Genomic DNA, 13874 nt, shown 5'->3' on the forward strand with positions numbered 1-13874 from the left:
TTCCCATGAAAACGCTGGGCATTCCCATGGTAATTACCCAGTGACGTTGGTTCCGGGTGCGGGCAGCTGACACAACTGGATGTCAGCTGCCCGCCATGTTTTCCTCCAGATCACACGCAAATTGCTGCATGTCAACCAGAATAACCCCCAGTGTCCTAAGTGATCTGCTGCTGCTATCAGCTGTGTCATGCTTATTGATAATCAGGACATTTTATTTTATTTCAGTAGCATCAGATGTTAAATATAATAGTCAATCTGTGAACATTATTCAGGCTTTTCTTCTATATTTAAATAAATAAAATAAATAAATATTGCCTATTTTGTACATACAATATACATATTTGTAGTATACACACACAATAATACCACTTTCACACTGCCTAAATGTTTTAAAAACTGGTATTTTGAAACGGTATTTAAAACGGGTCTGAGCCTTCACATTGCAGTAGATTACCATTTTAAATACCATTCAGTCAACCCGTTTAATCCCCTGAACACGTTTCAAGGCAGAACGCAAGGGCCAGCCTATCACAGGTCTGTAGTCTGTTGATTTCATACCTCCCAACTGTCACGATTTTAGAGGGACAGTCCCGATTTTCGGGTCCTGTCCCGCTGTCCCACCCGCGGCAGGCATTGTCCCGCTGCGGGGGGGTGACAGTTGGGAGACCCCCAATCTAGTAGAATAGACTCTGAGCGCATGCGCACAGCGTCTATTCTCGTATGAAAATGAGGTCGCGGCTAATTAGCATAAGCCGCACCATCATTTGCATACGCCCCGCCCCCTTTTCGGGCGCTCGCAAGCCGCGCGAGTGTCCCTATTTCATACGGACAGAAGTTGGGAGGTATGTGATTTTACTAAATACCGTTTCAGAGCCATTCTCACTTCATAAAAAACGGACTCTGCTTTTTAAACGTTTTGAAATACCGGTTATCTTTAACCGGTAAATGAACTCTGGTGCTTTCCCACTGCAGCATTAAACGTTTTAAAATGGAAAATAAACAGCAATATACAGTTTAACAAGTGCAGTGTGAAAGGGGTATAAGTTGGATGGATCACCTGTATTCCTTTTGACAATGTTTTATTAAACATTGTGATTTATATGCCACTATTATTGAGATGGATAATTTATATAATTTGAAATCCATACAGGTATATGTATTGATGATCTCCCATTATTTGATAGTTCTTTATAGCACCTGGGTCTTTTGAAGTATATTCTATAGAAGACTTTTTTTATAACTCTAATCCTGTACGTACACACCGTATCATTAATTATATTTTTACTGTCTGTTTCAAGGAGTTTCCTCTAGATTTTAAGCTTTTGTGTTGTCATGGCAAAACAGACCTGCATACTCTGCATTAAATACAATGGAGCAGGCAAACACATGTCCTGGTTTTTACTTGTTTGAAGTTAATTACCCCTTGAACAATTTGTGGCGTGCAAAAGTATCATTTTTTTTCCCTCATACTTGAGTAGAAGATCTGCAGGTCTGTGACACCCCAATGACAGTTCCCATTAGGTCTTAATCCCCACACTGCCAGCAATCCAAAATACTTTATCCCGTGGCTTGCTGAAAAGTAAAATGTTTGGTCATGTTAGAAGAACATACTTTGGAATGACTTGTGCATGCATGGCCATTTATGCCGATTTCATATGAAGTGATTGTACATATGAAACCAAATGGACCTGTCTTATCATGAATGTCATGTCCTAGTAAAGGCTTTGGTGTTGATTTCCACATGTTGCTCTTGTAATATTAGCTGTCTGAGCTGGATTGGCCTTATGCTGTTTCAGAGTCACCTGTGTCTCGCCTTTCAGCCACACTAGCCATAACTATAGCTAGGAGTCTGTAAACATCTTTTTGCATACTTAGTCTAAAGCACACATCTCGTTATTACCTTTCATTTGAAAATATCCTATATTTTAAATTTACCCAGATGCATCCTGTGATAGTCCTTTATCACACCGGGGGTATTGCAGTGTGTGGAACTGTGATGGGTTGTGCCTGTGTAAGAAGTCTTAGTAGATGTACGCTGAAGCATTCACACCTGCAAATCTGTGTGCAACTAATACACCTTTCACACCAGAAAATGCAGGGTCCCACCCAGGAATATGGCCCAGGGATCCTGCCAGGGCATTCCCGCGTTGGCCCTTTCACACCAGAAAAGTCCCTGCATTTTCTGGTGTGGGGAGGAGGTGGGCAGGCGTTAGAGGCGGCAGGAGGTGGAGAGTACTCACCCCGGGTTGTTGGTCCTCGGTGCAGGCCAGGGATCCACACAGGCAGATGACAGGTCAGACGGCGGGCGCAGATGACGCAGCTCACTGGCTGCAGTGAGGGTGCCAGAGAGTTGCGTCATCTACATATGCCACCTGTCCTGTCATCTGTGCCAGCCACCTGTGTGGATCCCCGTCTGACAGCATGCACGAGGACCGGCAAACCGGGTGAGTACCCCTACCCCTTTCACACTGGCCAGGACCTTGAACTCTGTAACAACCCTGTTCCATAGCAGGGTTGAAATCCCAGGAACCTTACACACCAGCACGTGGGTTGTTCCCGGGCCCAACCCGGGAATTTAGGCTGGTGTGAAAGTGTGCAAATGCTGTATCCACCTGGAAATGTTCTGAGGTGCCTGCTGGGCACCATCGCAATCCAAACGCGGTGTACAAAGATTGTGTGGGTTGTAGATTACTGAAGAAATCGACTGTTTGGGTAGCCCTGTGGTCAGGCAGAATAGCCATTGGAACTGACCCAGTGGCACCATGTTTTCTGCGGAATCGGTACATCTATCAGAATGAACTTAGGTCTACAGTCATTAGGTCGACTGGCAGGAAGGTCGACCTGACTTAAGGTCGACATGGGCCAAGGTCGACATGACTTAAGGTCGAATTTGCATAAAGGTCGACATGAAGAAGGTCGACTGGTCATAAGGTCGACATGGGTTTTTCACTGTTTTTTATCTGAATGTCGACACAGTCGACATGGACACAGTTGGCAATGAGAATCTGACCCTCGCATCGCTTGCTTCGCTCGCAATGCTTCGGGCACGGTGGCTCGCTTCGCTCGCCACAGCTTTAATAACCTCCTCCACGCCCTAGTGGATGTAGGGCATGAAATATCGCCTGTCGGCACATGTCGGCTCAAAAAACAGTGAAAAACCCCATGTTGACCTTATGACCAGTCGACCTTCCTCATGTCGACCTTTATGCAAATTCGACCTTAAGTCATGTCGACCTTGGCCCATGTCGACCTTAAGTCAGGTCGACCTTCCTGCCAGTCGACCTAGTGGGGTCGACCTAATGACTGTAGACCTAAGTTCATTCTAATAGATGACCGCTTCCTGTTTTCTGCTTAGGGGATCGCAGTTGCAACCTAAGACATGCCCTGAAAATGGTTGTCATGCCTCTTTTTTGGCAGCCCCTCCCATTGCATCCCCCAAATGGTCCCTGTTTTCGAATAAATCTTTACTGTGAGCAACATAACCAAGGCACTTAAAAGATGTGTATGCAGTTTGGGAAAAAGGTGGGTGGAGCGCTAAAGTATAAGTAATTGGTTTACAATATATTTATATCAACATGAAAAATGTATTTCTGTATAGATAAAAGTGCTGTATTAGCGTGCAGTTGCACTGGGTAAGGTTTATAATAAAAAATGCATATATAACAATTTGTTGCACAAAATATACAATATTGTATATCGTTAAAAGATGTACATTACTCAATGAGAAATAAAAAGATGGGGTCTGATACTTAGTGGTCTGAAGTCCCGTTTTACCCTGGGGTAGGAGACATTTTTGTGGGGATGGAGCAGTCCTTGGGTCAGTCCGTATATAGCTGTAAATTGGAAGGGTCCATATACCTTGCTGGATTCTTTTCACGCTGGAGGATGGTGATTGAGCCCCTGTTGGAGTGTGGGGAATCCTCAACAATGATGCGGAGTTGTAATCCTTAGTGTGCAGGTGGTGGTGTCCCGAATTAGTACTGCAGCTGTTTAGCCCAAGTCGTGCAGAGGTGGAATTTGTCTCCAGAAATTGGAGGGGGAAAGGGGTGGAAATCAGACCAGAATCGCCTAAGTCTAATACAGCACTTTTATCTATACAGAAATAAATTTTTCATGTTGATATAAATATATTGTAAACCAATTACTTATACTTTAGCGCTCCACCCACCTTTTCCCCATTGTATTTCTCTTAGGGGTTTGACACCCCCTAGTAGGAGCAGTTTGACAAAACCATCCCATTAGGCGCTCTATAACTACAAGCCGCAAGGCTACTAGTTAATCTTTTTTACATGTGTATGAAGTTTATCAATAATCATTCAACACCGTAAATATCGGCGTTGCGTACAACTCTGAATCCGGTCTTTAGTACTTCAAGGCTTATTTACAAATCTTTAGACAGAGATAAAGTACCAACCAATCAGCTCCTAACTGCCATGTTACAGGCTGTTTTTTTAAAAATGACAGGAGATGGTTAATTGGTCCTTTATCTCTTTCTTCTTCATCTCTTCTCAGACATGCCCATTTCCCAACGACTGATAAAACTCGCTGTGATTAAAAAACGTTTTGCTATTATAAATGGTGCTCCAACCAATCCGTTCTCAACTGTCATCTTTCAAACACATGGCAGTTTAAAGCTGATTGGCTGGAGCAACATGTATGCAATGAATTTTCACATCCAGAATGTGTTTTATTACTCATTGATAAATGAGCCCATTAAAACATGGTCCCTTGATGTTTCTAGTGGTGTGTGTGGTACACTGTGTTTGAGTTGTGTTTTCAACCCTTGCTTAACATAACTCAGATATTGGAGTCACTAACCGCTGACCAGTGACTACCGGCTGCTCATGCTTATGTTCATGCATATGTCATATAGATGACTACTCTTTCTGTTCGTTTTCTGGTCTAATCTGCTGTGAGCAAGTAGAACACCCTATGTAGTATACTACGTTTACATTGTGCACGCAGCTATATCCACAATGGGAATGTTATACAGAATACGTTGGCTACATATAGCATTATGTATATCATCATTTGTGAATGCAGCTGGTGGCCACATTTACAGATACAAAGTACAGCTCCCGATCACCGATCTCTGGCTGTATATTATGTAGGATGAGAACATTCCAGTGAATCACCTGTGTCCCAATGAGAGTTTGGGGTTCTTACTTTTAGTCCTACACCTTTAGCTGCTCAGCAAGCTGGAACACAGCTAAGCTGGATAAGTGCTCCAAGGGGGTAATTCAATACATATAGAAGCGACTCATTGCAGCTACTACCAGTAAATGAAATGAGTGGTTTCTGCCAATCACTTTTGATCATTAGTTACCTCAAGGACGTAATTCAAAAACTCCTGCTTGCTAGTTCTTTTTATGACATGCACATCAGTCATATTAAATACCTCTGTAATAAGTCACTTTACACATTTCAATTTGACAAATTGGCTTGGGTATAGTGTTTAACTGCATCTCTTCAGCAGGACTACATTGTTGTAGGCTGGTCACACCCCATTATTTTCTTATTTTGCAATCAGTCATTTGCTGGTCATGTCTTCTGGAATATCGCATATCAGCGACGGCCATTTGGCTTAGCATGTATCACGTAGTATTGCCTTACATTTTTTTATGTGGAGATGAATAACTTGTCACCTTCTGCTTGTTCAACATGATTTAACTACAACGGTTACAGTATGTCGCATTATATTTGGTTACATTCATACATAGAATAGTTGTAGGCCAGTAACACACTGTCTATAATAAAGCTTTCATTGAATACACAAGTTTACAAAATAAGAACATTACGCTCAACAAACAGTGGCTTCTGTGCAGAAGTACATGTTTAAGGATAAATACATATACTTGGATTTGCACATAGAGTAAGTGGATTGCACACACAAAATAGGACATACGGAAAATTGTAGTGGTGTAAATTGGGGATGGTACAAAATGCCGAATGTCGATATCACATGTTCTTAATGTGAATTTGGACTGAAGGTTGATATGTCAAATGTTGATATAGCTAGAAGGTCGGAATGTCTATCATGTGGTTTTGTATACTGTACTGTAGATGTACTAACTAACCCAAACCCAACAATAGATAGATAGAAGTTTTATATTATTTCCTACACTGATTTAAATTAAAATATGTATTGCTCACCGATGTTCAGTCACAGGGCCCGAAAAATTGGTGTGAAAATCAACCTTTAAATGACATGTGGGGAAATCTAGGGTTGCATAAATTTAAATGAGTCCATTGAAATGTGATTTGGTGTGAAAGTACGGTGAAAAAATATGTATGAAGTCATTACAAGTTTGGCCTTGACAGATGGGATGCAGGAAACCACTGCTCAGTGTAGGAATACAGGAAACATTCTGTTTGAAAACAAAAAGAGAAAGTGGAACGTCCTGGTTGGTTTGAAAAGCAATGTAACGAAGTGTGTCTATGTCTATATAAAGACACGTACGTACACACACACACACACACACACACACACACATATAAATACCTAGTTTCAGTAGCTCACAGAACTGTGGGAAACTCCCCATCGCCAGCATAGATCAGAGCAGCTCTTGCAGGGTTGACACACTAATGCATGCTCAGATAGGGCTTCTAAACCCGGAAGTCCAGTCATCGCAGAGGATGGCTCTTACTGCATGTTGTCCATGCATATGGCGTTTATAGACGATGATACATGTGGAGAGTGGCAGGATGCATCTCAAACAAATTGCGATGGGGACTGCAGATAATAGTGTATTAGAAGAAAAATACAAAATCAATCAGCCCATTTGCTAAGTTTATTTGGGCAATAAGAAATTAATTTCTGCTAAGATGTATTAAAAATCACCTTCAGTCGCTGTGATACACAAACATAACTATCCCCACGTGACTGTGGTCATGCATGCAGTGTAATAAGACTTTTTTTATAGGGTACATTTTCAGCTGAACAAAGATAGAAAGGGGAGAGGTCAGAGGAGGCTGCAAGTAAAGGGAGTGGGTTGACAGTGTGGCTGAGGGGGAAAAGGTGAAGAACAAATTAATTGGGAGATGAGAAGTGCACATGGCTGGACTTGGAGTTGTGGCTGGTGCATACACTGTTGGTTGCATGTGGAAGGGGGGGGGGGGGTCGGCAGTGGTTGTGGGTGGAGAAGAGCTGTGGGGAAGAGAGGCTGTGGAGCCTGGAAAGAATATTATCTCTGTCTGTAGGTGGTGGCTAAACTGTACCCAGCAACCTAGTACTTTGGTGCCTCTCAAATATCTGGGAGGGAATGAACAGTCCTGCACTGTGACATATCTTCTACTCCCAATTATTTGTGTGGTCTGTACTGTCATAACGATCAAATCCAGTAAAATGGGAAGCAGACGGTCTATAACACAGATGTCTGTATGACCTCCCACCTCTCTTCATATTCAAGCAACAATGTACCACGGGTAATGCTGCAACAGTAACATTCATCTGTCTGGTGACTTTTCATGCTCCCAATTGAAATGACTTTTGCATCCTGTTTTTACAGAAAAAAAATGTCCCTTTGATCTCTATCCTATTACCTCTGTTTTGTGATGTCAAGCAAATGTATATTTCCTAAGTATAATAAAGAGCTGTATTTTCTAGCTAGCAAACCAACCCAGCTGAATTCCTGGCGATAAGAGGTCGAACATTCCTCTGAGACCACCTAATTTGCTTAGTTGTGGCCTCACTGTATTTTACATACAGTGAGGCCACAACTAAGCAAATTAGGTGGCTAGCAGTGGTATCTAAACCTTTTCTACAAGATTGCCAAATCACCTTGTGCAGCATAGATGGCAATTACCTGAGTGCTTTGCTCTGTATTACCAGAAATACAGGTAGGGGCTGCATTGAACCTGCAGAGCGTGACTGTTAGAGAGGTCCTGTTCCTATTAGTACTGTATAAATGAGACCATTGTTACCAATACCTTTCAGTGCTCCGCTTCATTCCCTCTACTTCTACTGTGTTTACCAAGGCAATGTTAAAACACACCAGAAGTGTTTAAGCATTGAAGCACAGGTATATGGATTCAGTACTGAATCCCGGCGGTCGGGATCCCGGCGTTCAGAATCCCGGCGCCGGAATCCCGACAGCCGAAATGCCGACAAGGGGGGGACGTGGATCGCCCCCCCCCCCTTGCGGGCTCGCTGCGCTCGCCACGCAGCGGGCCCGGTGCCTCGCTACGCTCGGCACACTAATTTATTCTCCCTCCAGGGGTGTCGTGGACACCCACGGAGGGAGAATGTGTCGGTATTTCGGCGGTCGGGATTCCGGCGTCGGGATTCTGAACGCCGGGATCCCGACCGCCGGGATATTAACTGCATCCCCAGGTATATATGTTGTTTGTAACCTTTGCACTTCATTGTTTTGTTCAGCTTTAATAAACTGGGTTATTGATCGCATTATTAAAATGTACATGTTACATAGGCATATGGTATGTGTTACAAACAAGATTATTGTAAATCCACTGGCGAGTGTTAGCACAAGTTAGATAAGACCACTTACACAATGGTACATATACTTTAGGGTAGAGCTTCCTTAGATCTAAAAGAAAAACTCAAACACAGAAAGAAACCTTAGTGTAGTATTGTTGAAATATGAAATGAAATGGTGCTGTTTGATCAGGTCACTCACATTTCATAAGTAAATATGCGCATATCAACAGGGTCTTTATCTCTCTCTCAATCCAACATGTTCCTCCAATTTAACGTTCCCTGGGGACTCGATAAGAAGGTATATAGTGCAACACCGTTTGTCACAATTTAAAATAACAATTTATTGGTTACACTCACATGTGATCGATAAAAACAAGGCAAAATACCCATTCAGGGTGACAGGATCCAAATACTGTGCCGCGGAGATCACGCAAACAATGGCCTCAGGATAGGGTCCGTTGAACACCACCGAACGGACCCTATCCTGAGGCCATTGGAAGGAGCTGCATCCCCACTGAGGACCGCTGGTCGGATATCCAGAGGGTTGTTTGCGTGATCTCCGCGGCACAGTATTTGGATCCTGTCACCCTGAATGGGTATTTTGCCTTGTTTTTATCGATCACATGTGAGTGTAACCAATAAATTGTTATTTTAAATTGTGACAAACGGTGTTGCACTATATACCTTCTTATCGAGTCCCCAGGGAACGTTAAATTGGAGGAACATGTTGGATTGAGAGAGAGATAAAGACCCTGTTGATATGCGCATATTTACTTATGAAATGTGAGTGACCTGATCAAACAGCACCATTTCATTTCATATTTCAACAATACTACACTATGGTTTCTTTCGGTGTTTGAGTTTTTCTTTTAGATCTAAGGAAGCTCTACCCTAAAGTATATGTACCATTGTGTAAGTGGTCTTATCTAACTTGTGTTAACACTCGCCAGTGGATTTACAATAATCTTGTTTGTATCCTATGTCTTTTTGAGCCTTTTGGTGAAGGCTTTTTTGTATTTCCTGGGCAGAGTGTCACCATTTGCGCTGTGGGTTGCTTAGTAATCTTCTTTTCTATCCATATGGTATGTGTTGTAAAAATCCAAGTGTTGTACATTGTGGCTCTGTGTGTGGAATTATCCCATCATCTTCATGTTCTTTAATGACTTGATTACAGTTTTTTATAATAGTGGGAAAAAGGGAATAATGAGGGCAGACAGCTGATAATGGTTAATGTAGCATAAAAATGACTGATTAGCAATAGAACCATTATTTGTACACATATATGATGGAATTGAAATGAAAGAACAAATTGTCTTGTTCTTGGTAATTGCAGATGTCACAGATAAAAGGCCTCAGCGTGAGGTCCAATACATACAGTATAGGGGACTGTGCCATTGGGTGGGACTTGTGGGCAATATTGTCCTGTAGAGTATAATAAAGTTTTAGTGGTTGTAATGAAAGAGCATGACACAAGGAGCGGCAATGCTGGCAAATTATGCAATGTCATTTAATGATCATCATTTGATGATGATATCGCTATCGTGCATATTTGCAAAAATAGTCTTATGTGTATACCACTTAACTAAGCAGATCTGCACTGAATTAGCTCCTCACATTGCTGAATTATTATAGCTCATAGAAACGTAGCCGGGTGTCAGATAACAACCTCCAGGTCCATCTAGTCTACCCATAGAAAGTCGGTCGTATTCAGGTTCTTTACTAACCATCTGCAACCATATCTGCTTGGGTATAAAATGGATATTTTCACAGGTATGGTGCCTCTTGTACATCCGGTGACATATTTATTGAGCCACCTGTGAGCAGGCTAGGCTATTTTTAGAACCTGCTTAAAAGATGAAGATTGACCCCACCTTTGAATGAAAGGCTGTATACTGTAAAAGGCCAGGATCTGCTTATGCACAATGCTATCCAGATCAATCAAAGGGCTTGATTCAGAGTTCGCCTGTGTACCATATGCATTGCCAAGCATGAGGGGAATCCGCAAAAAAATGATGCTCACAAAGCGGACGGAGGTTTACTGTCAGAACCAGTGTTTGGGGCTGGTAACTTTATCAGGGAGTGTCCATATACTAAGCAGGTGTACTGAATAATGTATGGATTTGCGAGTAGTGATCCATTCACAATTTTAATAGCAAGTTTGCATTGAGTGGGTTTCTTTGTCTGGTGGCTTACTACTCGCAACATCTGCAGATTAGCAGTCAGGTCCTAACTCCAGCACAAACTTCAGCTGGCCACAAATATATTGATGACCCTTCCAATCAGGGCTGGAACACTAATAAGAAGGTAGTAGTGTTCATTCTTGCACCCACCATCTTTGAAAACCCATGCAGTTCCTCTTCCCTGCCCGGGGGTGTCGCTGTCTGCTGTAGTGCTTCTATCATAGTGTGGCCTGTATATCAGCACTGATATACAAACCATGCCTGTGCTAGAAACAACACAGCAGACAGCGACACCCCAGGCAAGGAACATGAACTGCATGGGTTTTCAAAGATGGCGGGTGCTAGAATGAACTCTAGGTAGTATGTGGGAGCAAATTAGAAACTTCCTGAAACTGTTGTTCCAGCCGTTTGTTAAAGTTGAAAATTTTGATTTTACCAACTAGTTGAGACATAATTGTTCCAGTGTAGGGGGAAGGTTGGACCCTTTCCTCCAAACTTGTATGAACCTTTATTCACCTAAGGCTATTGTACGCAACCTGGCTGCTAGCCGTGAAAAGAGTAGCATGGCCATATATTTGTTTTTGGAGTCATTTAAAAGTCTGTGTGAAATTCATGTACTTTAATATATGTCCATGTTCTTTTGCAGCCCAACATTGGAAGGCTGGGTATTCCGCATGGCCCATCTGGAGAGAAGGTGGCAGTAGTAACGGTGGATGACTGTGATACCGCAGTAGCGATAAGGTTTGGAAACCTTATTAAGAATTACACATGTGCTGCTCAGGGGACACAGACTGGCTCCAAGAAGTAAGTTGTTTGTTGATCTTATTGGATGACTAGCTTTATCTTTAATCCCTCAGTTTACTGTAGAATCCTATTGAGGGGGTAAAAGATGTATGTAAGATACATGCAAGCGTTTTCAATAGAAGCCACTACAGACGCAGTTGCGCACAGATATTTATCAATGCACATTCTCTGTAGCCAAGTGCACACATCTAATGTATAGTAAGCGCCCTACTCGTCTCCGTCATACTACCACTTGTAGCTGACTTGGCCTAACTTGACGGAAATGGGACATTCGCACACAATCTGTGCGTAGTGACGTTATATAAGAGGAATTTTGTGGTTATGCCGAGATGTGCATGATTTCCAGTGCAAGTATGTGCTGTTAATGATGATGGCTGTTTGAACAAGCTTGTATACTGATTTTGCACTCGCATAAATGAGTACCACTGATACGTTAATATCTGCATTTTAGTCCTGTGCATGTGGTGTGAGTGTATATATGTGAGTGGGCTCCATAAAGTTTTGTTTTCCTTAATCACCAAATTTACTACAAAGGAACAGTAATGCTATACTGACAGTTGTCAGGCTTTCCTGTACATGTGTAGCATCATATTGCTCTACGTTTCTATAAATTAAGGTGTAAAAATCACTCTGCCCTGAATGTAATGCATAACTATTGTATTTCTTTCTAGATCACTTGATTTAACTGGACCACTATTGCTGGGAGGTGTTCCTGACCTGCCTGAGGATTTCCCTATACAGAACAGACAGTTTATTGGCTGTATGAGGAATTTAACCATTGACAGTAAACCTGTGGACATGGCTAGTTTTATAGCCAACAATGGCACTTTAGCAGGTATATTATTCCATGCATATATATACATATATATATATATATATATATATATATATATATATATATATATATATATATACTTTTATTTTGTAGTTTTTGACCGTTTTATAAAAAAAAAAAAAAGAATGATACTTATGTCTATTACAATAGAAAGTTTTCTACTGTATTTCAATTTTTTTTTTTTTTTTACAGAAGTATGTACTTATATAGCACACATACTGTATATTCCAAAGTGCCTTCTGAAGAAATGATATACCTTAGTACCGGCCCCATTTGAGTTTACAATCTACAGTATATAACCTACCTACCATGTGACACAGACAGCCTTACCAAGAGACATCATTTGTTTCCTTCATCCCCAGAAGGGCTATGCTGTAATGCCAATTCTTTTGCATGATGGATTTTCTGCAAAAGTAAAGTGACCATCCACATTATAATGAACCAGAATAATTTATAAATGATTCTCAGTTATTTTAAAATGAAGAAAGGAGCAACTACTGGACAGTTACTTCCTTTGGGATAACTTGTATGCATTCATTAGAATTCTTTTTCTTATTTCTATTTTTCAGGTTGTTCTGCAAAGAAAAATTTTTGTGATATTAGTTTCTGTCAGAATGGAGGAACTTGTGTTAATAAATGGAACACATACTATTGTGATTGTCCACTACATTTTGGTGGGAAAAACTGTGAGCAAGGTATGTCATAGTACTGTCTTAATGTTTATTTTGCAAGCACTTCTGTTGGGATGCAGTTATAATCCCAGCAGCCGGGATGTTGGCTGAAGGAATCCCGGTGCCAGAATTTCGACATGGATGATGACACTGATGCTGGAATCCAAAAAGTGGATGGTAGGGCATGAAATACCACTTGTCGGCACATGTCGGCTCAAAAAACAGTGAAACACCCCATGTCGACCTTTTGACTGTCGACCTAGACACTGTCGACCTAATGCTTGTGTCGACCTAATGATATGTCGACCTTGACCCATGTGGACCTATCCCCATGTCGACCTAATGGTGTCAACCCAATGCTTTTCGACCATCATGCTGTAGACCAACTGACTGTAGGGTCAGGCCGGGATAGGGGTGGTGGTGGGGAGATAGGTTTAGGCACTAGAGGGGAACTTTGGGTCGGGTGTGTTGGGGTGGAGTTTATAGTTAGGCTGTGGAAATGGAGGGTTAAGTTTAGGCACTTAGAAGGGGAGTTTAGGTGGTGGGGTATGAGGGTTAGGGGTAGGCACTAGTGGGGAGGGTTAGAGTCAGAGTGTGGGGGAAGGGGGTAGGATATAGGGTTAGACTGCAAGCAGGGAGGGTTAGGTCACTTACAGTACCCCAATGATTCTCTGGATCAGGATGCTGGGGTCCTCTGACCGATGGCATTTCCACTGCTGGGATTTCATACATATTTCTTCATGTCATACTACACAGTGGATGCATCCATTTTGATGTCGATACCAGCAACATTTCAGTGTACTGTGAGTGACATCACTGAGACCTTGCCTTACTAATAGTCATGAGACCTGACTTATACTGTAGTTGTACAGTACCAGCTTATTGATGGCATTCTCATGTACGCTGATCTAGCCTACAACAATTTTGAGTTTTGTTTTTTTTAACAG

General features: G+C 41.9%; 1 protein-coding gene across 1 annotated transcript in view; it reads left to right on the forward strand.

Annotated features, from left to right (window-relative positions):
* CELSR1 (cadherin EGF LAG seven-pass G-type receptor 1) overlaps positions 1-13874 on the forward strand; it is a 180388-nt gene that overhangs the window by 114248 nt on the left and 52266 nt on the right. The window contains 3 exon segments of the mRNA XM_083182922.1: positions 11264-11421; positions 12093-12256; positions 12826-12951. Coding sequence (XP_083039048.1) covers positions 11264-11421; positions 12093-12256; positions 12826-12951 — 448 coding nt within the window.

The sequence above is a fragment of the Crinia signifera genome, chromosome 4, assembly GCF_055691185.1.
Source record: "Crinia signifera chromosome 4, ASM5569118v1, whole genome shotgun sequence".
Taxonomy (NCBI): domain Eukaryota; kingdom Metazoa; phylum Chordata; class Amphibia; order Anura; family Myobatrachidae; genus Crinia; species Crinia signifera.